Source organism: Thermobia domestica, chromosome 10, assembly GCF_964235325.1.
Source record: "Thermobia domestica chromosome 10, izTheDome1.hap1.1, whole genome shotgun sequence".
Taxonomy (NCBI): Eukaryota; Metazoa; Arthropoda; class Insecta; order Zygentoma; family Lepismatidae; genus Thermobia; species Thermobia domestica.
In genome coordinates, this window is record NC_137463.1 from 135,080,594 (window position 1) to 135,098,847 (window position 18,254).

The 18,254-nt window shown below is 35.3% G+C and overlaps 1 protein-coding gene across 1 annotated transcript in view; it reads right to left on the reverse strand.

Annotated features, from left to right (window-relative positions):
* Positions 1 to 411: 411 nt before the first annotated feature.
* Positions 412 to 18,254, reverse strand: part of LOC145662723 (chitin deacetylase 7-like) — a 49,731-nt gene continuing 31,888 nt past the window's right edge. Inside the window, exons 3-6 of the mRNA XM_081728587.1 lie at positions 16,387 to 16,642; positions 13,036 to 13,151; positions 11,107 to 11,250; positions 412 to 803 (exon numbers count right to left, since the gene is read on the reverse strand). Of these exons, the coding sequence (XP_081584713.1) occupies positions 503 to 803; positions 11,107 to 11,250; positions 13,036 to 13,151; positions 16,387 to 16,642 (817 nt within the window). The 3' untranslated portion in view covers positions 412 to 502. The remainder of the gene's footprint in view (positions 804 to 11,106; positions 11,251 to 13,035; positions 13,152 to 16,386; positions 16,643 to 18,254) is intronic.

Genomic DNA, 18,254 nt, shown 5'->3' on the forward strand with positions numbered 1-18,254 from the left:
TTGTCTTTGTAATATAGAACATATACTGTATTTTTCTCGGATATGAACAAACATTTTATAGAGAATTTTATAAATTTGATCTAGAACTTCTTGACTTCTACATGTAATCATCATGACGTCATAAATGAAATAACTGAAACAAGATTGACATTCATAAAACCTGAGAGAGGAAATCAAGGAAATGGTCCAAAATCAGTGTAATTACGATAAGGAAGGATATACAGTCATTGAGTTTGTAGGTTACTGTCTATATATTGGTGTGTTAGTTTTTAGTTCAAACTATTTACGGTATATTCATGACAATTATTACGCTCACAAGTGCACGGGTATTAAACTATTTTCTCAATTTTCTCACAGTCGTACATTATTATGTCGAATAAAAATAAGACCAACATAAATAAAATATTACTGTTAATATTTTTATATGAATGCAGTATTTATTATCAAACAATAAATATATAACATTAAGAAATTCAAATTCAGTACTTCTTACGGGCAAGTTTCATGATGAAGTTGTTGTCGTGGCTGGTAATCCTTGTGGGTTACCGAGCCATGGATATGCAGCAGGGCAGTGCTCGGAACAAGTTTGCATGTAAATTTCTGATACTCCTGCCGGAGTATCTGTATACCTGCATGATTGTCCTCTTCCGCACTCATCAGGTGGAAGCTCACTCTCTGGAGTGCATTGCCATGGGGCGAAGGAGTCGATATCTGACAGCGGTGTTGGATTTTTCACCCACTCTAACATTTGTTGCACAGTGATTACATATACATCATCAAGGGTTCCCAAATATTGAAGAAAACTTAAAAGAAAACAAGGAATACTCAGTTATTTTTTTAAAAATATTAAAATCAAATAGAAAATGTTAAATTATTGCTCATTAATATACTGAATATGTATATTTTAGCTTGGCTTTGGCCATTACAAATGTTCTCGTACAATGTCGCACGGACGTCTTAACATTAGTATCGTGCCTCTCCAACTGACTTATTGGACTAATTTTTCACGATCAGTGTGTCAAACTACAATATAATACTACAAATTCAATTCTCTTTTTTTCTTTTTTATGCACACAAAAATAATTCAACTGATCTTTACAAAATCTTAAACACTATTTCAAACGTATCTTTTGAAATGGTGTGCATTACTTCTTCACGTACAGAGATACCACAAACTGCTAAAAATGCATGCTATGTGTAAGAAATCCGTTTCTCCCCACTTTCGTCATTCTAGATATCATTATCGTTCATCTCATCGTCACCTGTCGCTTAGGGATAATCATGTAATATTAAACTAAAAAACAAACATAGCCTATTTACGTATACAAAAAAATATATAAATTCTTATATTAGCTTTTATTATGGCCAGCTTAATTAACAATTTAAAGATTTAATACAGTGGCCTTACTAAAAAAAAAGTATTGAATCAATTATTCCATTAAATTACGAGTATTCTTTTTTTCGGCACCAATTTTATAATGCATTGATAATTCCTTTGGTAGGTTACAGTAATATTTCCTTGCACTTACAATTCATACTTCTTAGTCTTACATTTAGTAAGTTGCACGTGCACGCAGATACATAAACATATACAAGGTTGGACAAGAAAATCTAAAACGTTTGCAAAAGTGTGAAAATCACACCTAATATGGTGGAGGCCTCCTTTTGCGTCCAAAACAGCTTGGATCCGACGTGGAATGGACGTATACAGCTCCTGAATTATGGTGTGTGTAATTTTGTACCATTGTTTCTCCAAAACATGCTCCAGTTCTTTAAGGGACGCTGGTGGAGGGTAATGAGACCGAACACGCCTTTCTAACTCAGACCATAATGGCTCAATGATGTTCAGATCTGGTGATTGTGAGACCAGGAGAAGTGTGATAGCTCCTGGCCATGCTCCTCAAACCATGATTTCACCGTTTTTGCAGCACGACAGGGTGCCAAATCATCTTGGTAGATGCCATCACCGTCAGGGAACAATATTTGGGCCATGGGTAGAACCTAGTCCCCCAAACTGGCCTCATACGCCTTAACATTCATCATTCCATGCACGGCTATGATGGGACCAGCGGAAAAATACGATATCACTGCCCATACTGTAACAGAACCACCCCCATGCTTTACAGTTAGGAGCAGATAGTCTGTATCATAGGCCTGCGACAGTGTTCTCTACGTAAATACGTAAACACGAGCGGTTGTTGGAAACAAGGTGAACGTCGATTCATCGGACCACATTACGTGTTTCCACTGCTCATGAGTCCACACCTTGTGGTCTTGCACCACTGGATACGGCTCTTCGCATTTACTGCTGACCAGGGGTTTGACGATAGCGGCCCTGCATGAATTTTCGTTTTATGAAGTTCCCATCGCACTGTTTGCGATGAACCTGGGTTCTGTGGGCCGGAATTGAGTTCATATGTAATTTTCATTGTAGTGGTCTTCTTTTTAGCTGCTACAATCCATTTTAATGCGTTTTGGTCCGTATCTGACAGGATTGTCTTTCGACCACTGTTGTGCTTTGCATACGTCGTTTGCCCATGAATTGTGAATGCCCTCATGACATTGGACACAGTGCCTTTCGATACCTCACAATGTTCGCCACTGTTGTCACTGAAGCTCCAACCAGACGGGCACCAACGATCATGCCTCTTTGGAAGTCTGTCATGTCGCCCATTTTACCGCACGATTTTCACACCACGACACTCACAGGTGAACGGGTTAATGCTGACGGAAGTGAAAGGTCCACATGACAGATTGAAAGCAAAAAACGATCGGCAACCGCAAAATGCGTTGTACAGTGGAGGGCCAAACTTACGTGTCCTGTATGAAGTGTTTAGATTGTTTTGTCTATTCCTTGTACTTCTAACAAATACATATTAATTTGTTAATCTTTTGTTCTCCTCAAAAAAATCTATTGTGATGGGAATAATACGATTTCCGGGGATAGGGAATTTGTAGTAAAAGAAAGAGATTGGTACAGGAATTGGTCACTTCCCATACACGGCACCTAATTTACTTTCATAGAGTGGGCCTTGCCCAGCTACAGCATACATGCAAACTATATATGAACCAACACGCCATAATGAATCCCCACGCCATGAAAGATAAGAGTCGATGCCGGAGTTGGTCACTTGTAGTTCCCCATTTCCGGTACACGGTATCTAATACATTTTCCCGAAGGTGGGATGTTTTCAATGTTTGCACACATATAACCTATATATAAATCAACTCGTCTTGACGACAGAAAGCGACCGGTACCGGAATTGATCACTTTTGACCATCCAGTTTCGATACATGGTAAATAATTCACTCTTCGGATGTGGGTTATAACCAGTCTCGCATCTCGTCCTGACGAAAGAAAGCATTCGGTATTGGAATTAATCACTTGTGGTCATCCATTTTCGGAAAGCGGTACCAAATACAGTTTCCGGTACCAAATACAGCCTGCATATAATAGAAATTTCATAAAAAGCACCCTCCATGAGGTAGGTCCAACATGATTACCTTAAATTGGATAAAATTAAATTGGACTTCTCTTTTAGAGGTCTGCACGTTCCGTAATTTTGAGCTCGGGAACGGCCTGGGCGATGAATTTATAATGTGAGGCCCGACCGGATTCGGAAATATGTTTCACTATTTAGGCCCGAGCCCGACCCGAGCTCGTGTAATAATCAAATTACCCCGAAACAAGCCCCAATTACAGAAACTTAATAATTAACGCAAAATTCTATTTTTATTTACAGCAATTAGAGATCTAATTTTGCAGCTGCGCTTTAAAAGTTCTCCAGAAAGAACGGTACAGTATATATCGTTGCACAGTATATTTACAAAATTAGGCCTGAAAAAACCCGAGAAATATGGTTGTATATTTAAAAATTTATGACCCGAGTCCTGCCCGGGCCCGAAGCGATATGCTCTTTAGGCCCGAGCCCGTGCTGATTTCTATTCTCTCTACACGAGAGGTTAGAGCAGGTACTTCTAGTACGCATGTTTGCGGAAAAAATAGTCATTCAGATTATTAGGTCTCGTATGAAACCCCAAGTGGATGTTCTGGAACCAAATTTAATTTAATTTATAGATTTAATTTACTTTATACGTTAAACTCCAGAATTAACTAACATAAATAATACTGAAATAATGTAACACAAACACAAAACACTTCCCTGTATCGGAAGTATCAAATTGTAATATGCCATTACAGTCTAATGAGATTATGTTTTTAATAGGAGGGTGCCCGAAATTTTTTGCACCGACTGTACCTGACGTTTAACAAAAAAATTCTGGCTGTTCATATAATTCGTAATATTGTTCATTATTCTATTTCAAATTAACATGGAAAACTGTAAAAAAAAAATTCATTGCGAATGATAGTTTTGGGAATCAATATCTTTATTTATATTTTAAATTAGTTATAAGTCTTGCATATGTATATGTAAATGGATTATTACAATTCTTACGGTGTCAGTGCTATCCGAAAATATAGATCCACTATTGGACGGAACTTTCCAGATCAAATAACCAATCTAAAATTCGACAGAATTTTCAGGACCACCCTTCACCTCTCTTTTAGATACCTAGGTCCTTCTAAAATCTAGTTTAATCCAGATTTTACTAAATTTTATTCGTTTCAAAGCCCCTCCGCCAAAATGCTTAGTTTTGATTGGCTGATAAACCCACGCTATGATATTAGGGCGCAATTATTCCATTCCATGCCTGAAATTGTGGTCGACGACATTAGTTTTTTTGCTTCGTAAATGGACTGATTCCTGCAGTGGTAAACATCAAAATTCAGGTAATATTTGGATTTTATTAACATGAAAAATCACTGGAAGTCTCAAGGAGCCATAAACTATTAAATTTTTCGAACAACACTGGTTTAAAAAACTGAGAATAGTAAGTGCAAGATAGTGACGCCATGATTGCATCCACCGATGGCTATGGACAGGATCCAGAAGTATTGTGATTTCTGTTTTTCTTCCTAAATCCGGTTCTGAAGATCAGTGTTTCCCTTGATATTTCTACCTCCCAATTTTCCTACTAATTGAGGGTTACAAGACCTGTCCATATAGAGATTTGTTTATGTAGGTAGCGAGTGATTTTTTTTTTTAACATACATGGCGGTATTTAATTTCGTTGTAGTTAGTATAGTAAGCATAATGCACGTGTAAAGTTTCAAGAGGGCTCCTATCTGACTCCCAAATTGGGAGTACGGCTTCCAGCGGGATGAGTTGAACATTTAGTTTGTTTCCGGGTTCCTGCCCCTTCAGGGCAGGGGTCCTATTGTTAGCTAAGACTTCGATATGTCCCCTCAGGGCATTAATTAAACACTCAAGAATGTGATTTAGTAAATACAAGGGCCAGTTGGCCCTGTTCCTTTCTTTCCTTTTCTTTCGAGCCGATTTAAAATGGTAAAATATGAATGTTTTCTCTGTGTATTTATTAGTATAACATGTATTAATGTAGTGTGTAGTATGAATGTGGCATGTATGTGTTCGTAATGTAGAAACATGTTCTAGTAGTAGTAATTGTGATAATTAAGTGATGAAAGAGTGTGTGAGATAATTAAATATGGACAGTGTAGTATTTACTATGCGATAAATTTTTTATTACTCCGTCATTAAGTGAACTCATACACAATATTTAAAGGTGAACGTAATATAGTATAATAATTCCGTGTACAAGGTCACATTCAGTTGTTCAAGGGTTGATTATATCGTCGCTAGCCCTAGTGTCAAAAGTCAGGACTAACCGCCATTCTTCTGTCGAGATGCTTAGTGATTTAGTTTTCATGAAATTGACCTTTCTTTCCGAAATAAAACCTAGAAGGTATAATTCACAGCCCATATGAATGTACAGTTAGGTCAAGTGACCCAAAATTAATATATTCTGAAAATTTCAACATTCTGCCTAGTCTAGAAATCTAAATATTTAAATAAATAAACAATACGTAAATTTTTAACAGAAGTCGGGCGATATGATGCTAGTTCTTCGCTTTGAAATTATATTAGATGTTCATTTTTTCTTCGTGGCTGCAGAAGTTTATTGTTGCTGCAGAATTTTATAAACATTAAACACTAGCAGCGTTCACCCCGCTTCGCTGCGGTCACCCCGGAACGCAATAAACTTTGTTACTTAGATAATTTTTACTTTTTCACTTTCAAATGATATGATAAAAACCATAGAAGATTGCACTAAATGTTAACATTATATCGCCTGTCATTATAGCGCCTGTATTTATATGCAACCCGCATGATCGTGTCACTCGGCGGGTTGCATATACATACGTTTATTTTTACCTATGATGAACTATGGAGACTTGAATGGTCCATTATCTCAAGACACTGGTAATTAAAAATTAAAGTGATATGATAAAAACCATCTAGGGTCCAAATCCTAACAACCCCCCAAAAATGAAAGAAATCGGTTCAGCCGTATTAGCGTGATGAGTTCACAAAGGATTTGTACGTTCTCTTTTATATATATAGATTATCGCAGATAATTCTATTTTCAGTGAACATACATAGGATTTTTTTTCTTTCGTTCTTAATAAAGCTACCAGGTATTACATAGTATTGTGTGTGTGGTGAAGAGTCTTGAGTTCGAGTGAGGTTGTCGTGCGGTGATCGGAATGGGAAATGTTTGTAGTGATTATAGATTTTAAAGTGTTATGATGAAATGTGTATATAGGCTGGGCGTAAATAGAGGAAACAGGGTGTCTGTAAGATATAGCGTCGTAGCAAATGAAAAGAATGATGATATGAATATTAATGTGAATATGAATATAAAGTATATGAATATTGTAATAAATGAATATAGAAGATAGGACACCCATATAGTTAAATATATATAGTAGCCCAGTGAATACTTCGCCGCGTGTTGATATATATAGATATTGAATAGATACGTGTAGCTACAAACATCTCGGGTTCTGACCCCTGCACCATGATATCACTCGGACAGGAGGGCGATATATATTCGGACTATGGTAATGCTTTGTAGTTTTATGTGTTATAATAATAATCAACCATAGTAATACCATCTGATAGAATGGGTAGCATCATATAATCGTTGACTAGACATATTGAATGATAAATTATGAAAGGACAATAGTAGTTATACAACAGGGCTGTAGTGAATTATATCTTCTGGTCGGTTTTAAAAATAGAATGTACCACTCCGTGAGATTTTTTTTTCTCTTCACGTTACCTACTCAGGCTAGCATACAATGTTCATGGAGGCGACGGTTCGCACAGGGGTACAGAAGCAAAACAATTAATTATTGAAATTTATATATCCCGTACCCGGGCATCGACCTCTTCCCCCTTGAATATTTTCGTTTTCTTTTCCTAGTTTCTAAACTAGATAGTGATGGAAATTAATCGATGCCTCAGAATTTAGCGCATTCTGCGAAGGGGAGCTATCGGTGAGGTTTGGCCATAGAAATCACCGATCCAAAATTCAGTTTATTTAATTTTTTTTTTATTTCGGCAAATCATTAATTAGGGATATCTTAGCTATTACTTTTACTCTAGTTTCATTACTGTCCTAGAACCTTCTTAGTTCTTCTGAGGGGTCGAATATTTTTTTTCTTACTTAGAGATTTCAAAATTGGGGACACAGTTACCTAGTCCCTTCCCCCTCTCCTTTTATCCTGCTGGTCTGGGCCGGATACGGGGATCGGATTTCAATCTTACAAGCAAACTCTTGTGGGATTGGGATCTGATGGACACAGAACTTGCATCCTTGGCAGCAGGGCGCCCCTTGAGTCTACGTACTTGAGTAGACCACCCTTTTGGCATGTTAAGAATATTTTGGCTATGGATTTGTTGAGAGCGAAATTCGACTTCTATCTTTGTAGTGTTAGTTATTTCTCACTTAAGTCTTTGGCGCCCCTATTCTTCGTCTTCCTTCTTCTCTATCTCTCTCTCTGTCTTCTTACTTCGAGATTTTTTTTTTTAATTTTCAACCTTCCCCCCCCCCCCCGATTTTGAACATGTTGCTTACGATTTATTTAACGTACAACTCTGATCTGAAATTACCAGCTGAGACGTTGCAAGACACGATTCATGGATAACGTAGATAATGATTGGGTCCTCCATCACATTTTGACCTATCGCCGAAATAAATGAACAAAGACTTCGTAGTTGACGACACTTCGATTACGTTCTTTCACCGTCGTCCCTCTTAAGTTTTTTTTAAATCCATTGGTCACTTTCCTTTCTGTTTTGGTTTTCGATTACTTTGTAGTTAACCTGGGCCCAGAAATTGTACTTTGGTTTATCTAGTTATATCTTTAGAAATGATCTGTGTTACGTGCCAGCCTCACAGTTTTTTTTCTTCATGATTTAAACACGAATTGATTATATAAAAGTGAAAAATTTATAGATGCGCGGTATCAGGTAGAAAAGCGATTTTCTTTTTCATATGTAATGTCGGAAGTCATTTGTTTTTGGACAATGTTTGCAACCTTGTAAAAAATTTTATTATTGGGGTGATTAATTTAAATGTGTGCGCATTTATTGAATATAAATATATATATATATAGAGAAATGAATACGTCGATATGTGTATTATTTAGTATGTGAATATGATTTTAAAGTAAAAGTATGATATTAAATGTATTATATAAATATATGTAAGAGCGCTCGTGTCTGTCCCCCCAAACGTGTGTTGGTTGCTATAGTTTACCAGAAGTCTTCCGACGAATTTAAGAATGTAGATTTTGTTAAGAATACCGCCGTGCACTTAAGTAATTTTCCTTTTCTTCTGAATCAATGTAAGTGATAACCTCTGTAATTATATAATGGCATGCATTGAAAAAATAACGGCAGGTTTAAACGTAACCCACATCATAACAAATATTATCCCTGAACAATTAACCTAAAACCATTGTGGAAAGTGCACCTTGAATCCTTCTCACCTACATGTGTATCCTATGACTTGACCAGTTTTTTTTTCCTTCTATCCTCAATTTGAACCATCATACTCCGTACACCTGTGGAAGATTTTTTTTTCTTAAATCCGAACCATGCATATAAACATATACGAAAGTGATCCTAATGAAAGGTCTCGTGAAGTGTCCCAGTGTTGGATAAATAACTTGAAATTATTCGATTAATAAGTTTGGAAATAGACCGTCTAAGAGGAGAAACATCCTCTAGTGAAAGTGATTTTCTCGAAATCCCTAGATGGGTATAAACGTAGCAGTGTGCGATTGCAGATATAAACTGTTAAAAGTTATAAACCAAGTGTAGACGACGAATGGTTTTGTAAACCAATAGATATATATGTATATATATATAGAGAGAGAGAGAGATATAAACACGAACGAAGTTAAATGGAGCGAAATGTTTTGGACACTACGAGTAGTGCGTGATTTGTGATTTGAACGCTCAAAATCATTAATATTTTATTACCCAATGTGAGGTAGAGACTCATATAAGTTCTAATACACCAAAAGGTTTTTTTTCTTTCCTCTTTGTCCAATTTTTTTTTAAAGTGAAATAAGTGTCTTATTTGCGTATGTCGCAAATCATAATTTGGCTTTAGCATGCCTAAGATATGATACATGTAATTATTTTTTTTCCTTTCCATTTGTCAATATGATTGAATATATAAAAATTTACTAAAATATAACTCTATGTATTTTATTAATATATAACCAAGAACTTGTGCTTTTAAGATTTTCCTTGTAATTATTTTTCTTTTTTTTCACTATGAATGTAATAAACTATTTGTATCTTTGTAGTTAGTTGGTTTCCTTTAAACATATATACACTGTCCTGAGTGAGTGAGCGTGTGAATGCATGATAGATTTAATTTAAGTAATCTGTGTGATATCATTTGTCATATTAACATCTGCAATATATGTGTTATGTTTTAACATATGTGTTAAGGTAAATAACTTAGGTCATGAAGGACCGTCACTAACGGTTTAAATCGGCTCGAGGAGTGAAGCAAAAATAGCAGGATGAGCCTAAATACGACATCTTTCTTCCAGGAAGTTGAAACTTTTATTGATACGATACATAAATTTATATTGAGTGTATAAGTTTGATTTTTTTTTTCCTTGGCTAATTCATATGTGTGGTCGATCCTAGAGAACAGAGTTCAGATGCTGGATGGTTATCAATCACCGGTCGGAATAACATTACAAAGAATTAAATTTCACTTTTCTCATTTCCAGGTCTAGGTCTGGGCAACCCCATGATCGTGGTGCCTGGAGCTAGGTCTGGGTGGTATGAGGGAACATGTGTCTATTCCGAAGCATTCCAAAATTGATTAGTCGTTAATAACATTTAGAATGATTCATCTTTCAACGACTTTCCCGACCTTTTACTATATTTCCGGAATTATCCAGTAATCTGTTTCTTATTAAAATACCCTATTTCTTTTCTTTCTTCCTTACCTACCTCCTTCTTTTACCCTTCTACTTTCTTCTCTTTCTTTTCTATTTCTAAATGAAAGAAAACGGAGTCATGATTGAGAGTAGTCGCTATTGGCACGGTCAATAAGTTGTTTAGGTGAGTTTTCTTCGGGAGTCCGATATGGAATAATTAACAATAACAAAAGGTTTATTGGAAGTTACTTTATTGAAGAATAATCATGATTCTGTGCCCTACTTTAGTAAAACTCCAATTGGAATCCCTAGAAATAATAAAAATGATTTAAATTCTAGAGAGGTCCAAATTTCACACTACATATTTTGGAGGAGACCAACTTCATAGTTTTCTAGGGAGGCCCAGATATGATTGCTTGCCTCCTAAAAAGAGTTCCAAGTTACGGAAATGGCAATTATCGTTCCCAATTCGGCGATTTTCATTCCTCTCTAGAAATACCTCTAAATTATTCCCCATCTCCAGCTATAAATATAAAAGAAAGATGTCTGTGTTTTCCTATATTGCTAATATACAAAAACTTTGCTAATATACAAAAACATTTTTATTTTCCACGTGAGTCTGGTTTCCATGGGGTATTGATACCCTTCCTTTTAATAAATTGAAACGTGTGTTTAGTTGCTTACATGTGGTATAAAATATTAGGTCTGCGGAGAATAGTTATGACTACTTTTACTTCACATACAGTAATCTGCAGGTATATACTTACTTTTGGTAAGCAGTCCAGTGATAAGGATAGCCAAGTAACCAAGCTGCATGCATGAAAACTCCAAATGGTGCTCTTGTCTCACTGTCGTAGTGATTATGGAAGTTATCCTTCATCTCCTGAAGTACACCCTCGGCTGTATCATTCCTACATATTAAAAAAAGAACATTTTAATTCAAGAAAATATTCTCTAACATTTTATTTCGTAAGAAGCGTTGTCAAATTTAAAAGTTGAATGCAATATGATGATAAATATCAATGAAATAAGATTGATTACAATATTAGCACATGCTTTCATTGTTGAAGAACTTATTGATCGTTCTTGAATTCCATGGTAATTTCGCACAAAAGTAACTCGAACAAAAGGCAAAAGTTCTGCACATGCAGAAAGCTAAGCTAGCTACATTACTAGCATGTATAAGTGAAACAATTCAAAAGTAGTGTCTCTAGAATTACCCACTCAACCTGTAAGTAGGCACGTGGAGGACACGACATACTCGCAGCTAGTTTCTTTTATGCATATCTGAATTTCACGGCTGGGTATACTGTTGTGGTATTCAGTACCTTCCTAAAATAGAACAAATATTCTATTAAGGTGAAATACAACATTGTTGGGCAATCTTTGAACAATAAAAGTGTACTAAAGTAACTGGGGTACCACATACCACCATGCACCTGATTACGTTTGTTTCGTAAAAATAACTTCTTTTGTTTTTAGTTTGTAGTGCATTCTTTACCTGCGATAATAAAATTTATCACTACCAAATCAATCCTTATAATATAATTAGTAGTAAACCATTGACATTCATGTATGTTAGTTTATATATACACAAATATCCAGAAGTCGCTTTCAAAGACTTCTTCTTGGTGATGATGCGGCTGGTCTTTCAGGTGTGGATAAGTCTTCTAAGTCCAACCCTAAGTGTTCTAAAAATAAGCAGTCTAAGAGCCTATGATTAAGAGGATGTTGTAAGTGAAGTGGAACATGATATAGCATTTGTAAATAAGTGATGATAAGCACGATATTAAAGAAGAAATTTTTAATATTTTTGTTGGTAGAAATGTGAGAAACAGGTGAGAAAAAACTGCACAAACATTGCAAACGTTCGTATTTCACTTCCATCTTCATATTCCTACTAAGAAAGGAAAAGAAGCTGAAAGTGCTCCGGAAACAATTTATTTGTTCATAAGGTGATATTATAGTGAGAACTACAACAAGGTTTCTGATTCTAGCTGGATTTCTTTGTTCAGGGCATCTAAGCTATGAGACATGCGGGCTAGAAACGGCTTTGAAGTAGATGCTCTCTAGTACTATGAGAATCAAGCAGTTCAAAAGTTTTTACCCGGTGCAGATTCAACGACAAAACTGGTCGCTTCATAATTACCTCTTATACCTTTTTAAAGGCTGCTAGACGTAGATGGTATAAGTGCAGAGGCTAGTGTTTTATTACAAGTAACCCAGAAGTAAATCTTAGGACTCGTTTATTTGTGTGATGTTACAATGAGAAAATCCGCAATTAGAGAAAAGAACTGCTGAGGTATGTATACAAAGCAGTCGGACAGAAAGCGCTGCCAAAGCACTAAAATACTACTATCACTACTACTACTGCTACTACTACCAATAATAATAATAATAATAATAATAATAATAATAATAATAATAATAATAATATGATGATAATAACATAGACTGCTGGTTTTAGTTAACGTATGTTATCTGTAAAATATAGTAAACAATTTAATAATACTGTACATTATTACATATTTAAATTCAATAATCTCTCTATTCAGATAACAATAGTAAAATGTGTTTCTTTCTACTTGAGATTTTACTATTTTCCGAAAAAGTAAGCGTACAAAGCGAAAATATGAAAGCTGTAATATTTTTCTTTTTACCTCAAACCAGTATCTTTATGTAGTAGCTCAACTTACATAATACAGGCATCAAGCATTGAACAAGGAGCGTCATTGCTACCCATCCAATCCACCATAGGCACAACCCATGTTCCTGGGTAGGATTCTACTGGACATTTTCCAACCGGACAGTCCTATTAAAGAAAACGTAACAATTGTTACAGTACACATTGCAACTGGAGCAATATATTTAACTTCGTTATCAAAATTAGGTCAGAATCTCTCTACTTTTTAAAGTTTCTAAAACCAAACTTCCGAATAATTTTAAATCACTTTAAGAAAACCCTTTCTTAGCTTGGCTCCAACTAAGTTAGTTTTCATTAAAATAATGTGCTCGAGCTGATAAAATTGCCTTCGTATTAGAAAGACTGTTTCAATTTGAAAGCAAATTCGCTCAATGTTGACCGTATGCAGCAGCGAAGTTCAACTGTTGAACGAGGGTCATAACCAAGCTCGGTGAAAATGTCTGTTGCACGAACAACGTTCAAGGTTAAGTCTTGGTCAAATGGTGGATAAACTTGGTTTTAGCTTGAACGGCTGAATTTGGGGGTTTAAACTTCGTTGATCCAAGTCAGTCTGTAGTATTAGTGGAATTTGTTATTGTGATGCACACAATGTCCGAAAGTGATCTTGACCATTTAGAGTGTTTAGAGGAGATTTGGCCTCATAGAGTAATGAAAGATCGTCGTAATTCATTTGAAATGTTCAGCGACGAAAATTTTCGAAAAGGATTCTGGTTGAACAAAACTTCAGTTTTAATGTTGTTGGAGAATATTGAAGAGCAGTTAAGTTTAGGAACTTCAGTTTTAATATTGTTGGAGAATATTGAAGAGCAGTTAAGTTTAGGAACTTCAGTTTTAATATTGTTGGAGAATATTGAAGAGCAGTTAAGTTTAGAAACTTCAGTTTTAATGTTGTTGGAGAATATTGAAGAGCAGTTAAGTTTAGGAACTTCAGTTTTAATATTGTTGGAGAATATTGAAGAGCAGTTAAGTTTAGGAACTTCAGTTTTAATGTTGTTGGAGAATATTGAAGAGCAGTTAAGTTTAGGAACTTCAGTTTTAATATTGTTGGAGAATATTGAAGAGCAGTTAAGTTTAGGAACTTCAGTTTTAATATTGTTGGAGAATATTGAAGAGCAGTTAAGTTTAGGAACTTCAGTTTTAATGTTGTTGGAGAATATTGAAGAGCAGTTAAGTTTAGGAACTTCAGTTTTAATGTTGTTGGAGAATATTGAAGAGCAGTTACGTTTAGGAACTTCAGTTTTAATGTTGTTGGAGAATATTGAAGAGCAGTTACGTTAAGGACTATCTTGGGAGAGTAATACTCCCAGAATAAACTAAATACACGGTTCAAATTGGTTGGCGTTATCTGTTTCTTGCCACGTTGCTACATATAGCAGAAATCAAACGCTTGCTGCTGTAGGTCCTCGTGGCTGAGCGTCCTAGTGCTACTTCTAATAACGGAAACCGCTTTTGGCGTGGGTTCAAACCCGGCCTAAGGAATGCTTTTAATTTTTTTAAAATCATAACACTTTTTTCATTAAAATAAGATGGAAATAATACTCGAAAATGTGATTTACTTACTTTTGTGCAGATAAGTAGTAGGAGGAGAAGGATGAGGAGGAGAAGTAGTAGGGGTAGGAGTAGGAACGGGTTCGAAACCCCACAGGGCTCGTTTTGTTCCACCTTAACCGCCATGATATAAGTTTTGTGATCAACTTAAAACAGCTGGCTAGGGTAGAGCGCGAAACGATGTACCTCTGGGAGTATTACTCTCCCGAGCTAGTCGTGTTTCCCAACAAAAAGAAACAATTGCTTGCTAATTACATTGCGTTTTTATGCAACTGGAACCTTTCATCCCCATCAGTCCGTTTACATTCAATAATGTCTTTGTATTTTTCCACTAATGAAATTACAATACATTTCTCGTGTTCGGAGAAATTTTTTGCCCGTGGTTTCATTACTTTTTCCATTACAATTACGATAACTGAAATTAGATTACTCACAAATCTATGCACACGATCTCGAAAGTCGAAAAGATCGGCACGCGATATGCTTTCTTCATTTGTTACTTTGTTAAACGAAGATTAGAGACAAAAGATGACAACCAATCAGAGTTGATTTTACAAACTGACCGAAGTTTACTTAAACGAGATGTACTGAACTTCGACTTTCAATGGTTCAACAGAAGTCCTGAAACCACGTTTAAACTTGAAAGTTTAATGTTGAACGCGTTTGAGTGAACGCTCGTTTAAACTTCGTTGGCGCACACGCTTGTGCGAAGAACAAATAAACCTGAATTTAATTGATCCAATTAAGAAAATTGTTTTAAATATTTTAAACTGGTGTTCCTTGAACCTTACGTTCTAGACTGATGATGATACGGTGTTCTACCAAATGCGATCACTACGGATAGAGAAGTTCTTGGACCTTTTTTAACCATTCACTAGATCTCCGAAACTGTTATGGTTAGATACGTTTTCTGTCGTTTGTTTGGCCAAATGTTGTCAATGAATTTTTACCTTCGAATAACACAAGGGTTTAAGAATTAAGCCCCTAAAGGGAAAAGAAACTTAAAACATGTACCAGATCTCCGAGACTTTTCGGCTTAGTAAATTGAAATGTACAAATGTTCTCAGGTTCTAAATTGCAGATAGGACGGGATTGTTTATATACATTCAAGTTTAGGAAATACTCCGATTTGCAAAATGAAAATCTCTCCTTTAGAAAATAATCTCAATTCTATTTTTAGTTCTTAGTTAAAAATATTCATTATAATAAGTTTTAATGTCAGTACAATTGGAAAGAAGTTAAGTTCGTGTTTCTCTCAATTGATAGAATCGTATTTAAGAATATCCACTATGAATTCATGGTTCGGCATCAAAGTTGGTGCACAAAAATAAGGTGATAATAAATAATTGTGATCCCATCATGAATATATTATATAGGCTGTCCAGGAGATGTATAATACTTGCCTTAATATCACTCTAGTTCGACATTGCGTAAAGGTTTAGTTCACATAACTAAAATGAAGTACAACCTACATCAACAAGCATCTTGAAACTATATGAAAAAGCTTGTATGCGTCTTTCATAGTATATAGGTTCATAAACTTTATTCTTTCCATTCAAAGAACTTGCACACTTGCTAGTACTAAAAACAAAACATAGAATAACAACGTTATTACTTATAATTTTATCAAGTTTAATATACTGTAATATAAACTATCGACTCGTATTCATTAATAATTATAGAATTCATGAATAATTATAGATATACGTATATACTTAATAAGACAACTTCGGTTTCTTCAATAATTTAAAGTAAACTTATCCTTATAATAATTTCTACTGACTTTGCTCCTTACCTGGCTAGATAGGTAGTCCAAAGTGTACGGCCATATGGGTGGAGATCTGTAAGTGTAAGTACCCCATGAACAGTCGTATTCGAAGCCGTTGTCATGGAGAACTTTGAAGTAAGTATCTCCGTTCATGTTAAGAAACGGAACCCGAATTCCTTTCATATCTTCCAGGGGGATGAGGCCATATAAATTAAACATCTCTCTGTCACCTACAAATTCATCAGATATTACGTCTGCGGAAGCGTCTCCTTGTTGGGCATGCCTTTAAAATAAAAAAAAAGCGTAAATTAGTTTCCGGGAGAGCAGTAGCGTAGCCAGGATGTGTGTTTGGGGGGGCCCAAATGCTGTTATAGGTACATATAGAAAAATTACAAACAAGAAAATATATAAACATAAAAATATATAAAAAATTACAAACATCAAAGTACCAAAGTACATTGTCGGACCTCTTTGGGGGGGGGCGGCCCCTCCGGGCCCCCTTCCCTACGCCACTGCGGGAGAGTATTAAAAGCGAACTTATGACTTTTATACTTTATATAAACCTACATAGATCATATACATTACCATAATACACCTCTGACCATTTCTTAAAGTCGAAATTGTAGAATTAGAGCCACGAACTGTATGATATCTGACTCCGACTTTAAAAAATAAGTACAAAATTTTAGTCAGCAGCAAAACTTTATATCCGTCCATCCTAACTTCTTTTTGATACTTCATTGCGTCTGTGGAAGCAAGCAGTGAAAAAAATAATGTATGGAATAAAGAAAATATATGGCAGAAGGTTCAAATCGGTAGGAAATTTTACGTTCGATTACGTAAAACTAACGCACTAGTTACTTTCTATAGAGATTTTTAATATTAGAAAAGATGATTCGAATTGTGAGTTGCAACAATCTAATGAGTTGTTTTTGAATTTTAATATGTAATTAGCGCATTGTCCTGCTGTATGGTTGTATAGCCCTTGAATAAACTTAACAATACATTTAACAATACATAAAGAAGAAAGCTTTGAAATTGCTTAAAGGAGTTATGACTACTTAAAAGTGAGTAAAGTTGTGTTACTAAAATGTTTATCAAAATTCAATCAAAATTTAATCTATAAGTGTATGCAGAAATCTATGTATCTAGGTCTTGAATATATGGATATAAAAATTTTGGAACAATGAAATGATTGTGCTGGATGAAAATCCTACAGATAGAACGGTATTTGGGTCATCAAGAAAGTAACATATTTTGTTGCTAGATATTGTTTTCTTGCACTGAGAAAAATCCATTATCCGGACAGCGGTATATTGTACAAATACAAGGATTCGTTATGTTTACTAAGGAAATCTGTACGGAGCGTACTTTATCCATATACTACAGAGGTACTGCCTTTTACCCGCTTAGATGTTACATCATGTCGCTGCAGGATGTCTGACATCTAACAATTTTCCGTATTTTACATACGTATACGTATGTTAAATACTTCAGCTATACGTTATATACGTCCATCTGTGTGTAAGATCCAGACCGCCTATAGACACTCTTTCTTTCGCCATGGCTGACGTCATTGAACTACCGTCTTTTGCTTGCGAAACGAGGTTGTTTACAAACGGAACAGAAGAGAGGAAGGAAACAAAAGCCTGGGTAAGTACAATAGTTAACTATTACTTTAGTTAAATATTCCATTAATTATATATTCTTTTAGTGTAACTTGCTTTAATATAGTACTAAGTAAGTAATGTAGTTTATGACTACAATTCTTACTATTGTAACTCGTAAATGATTGAGGAGAATGGAATGGGTGAATCTGAATTTTGAAAAAACTTTGAATATTAATGTTTTGAAACATATTATGTTTCAAGGTAGCAAAATGAATGTTATGTGTT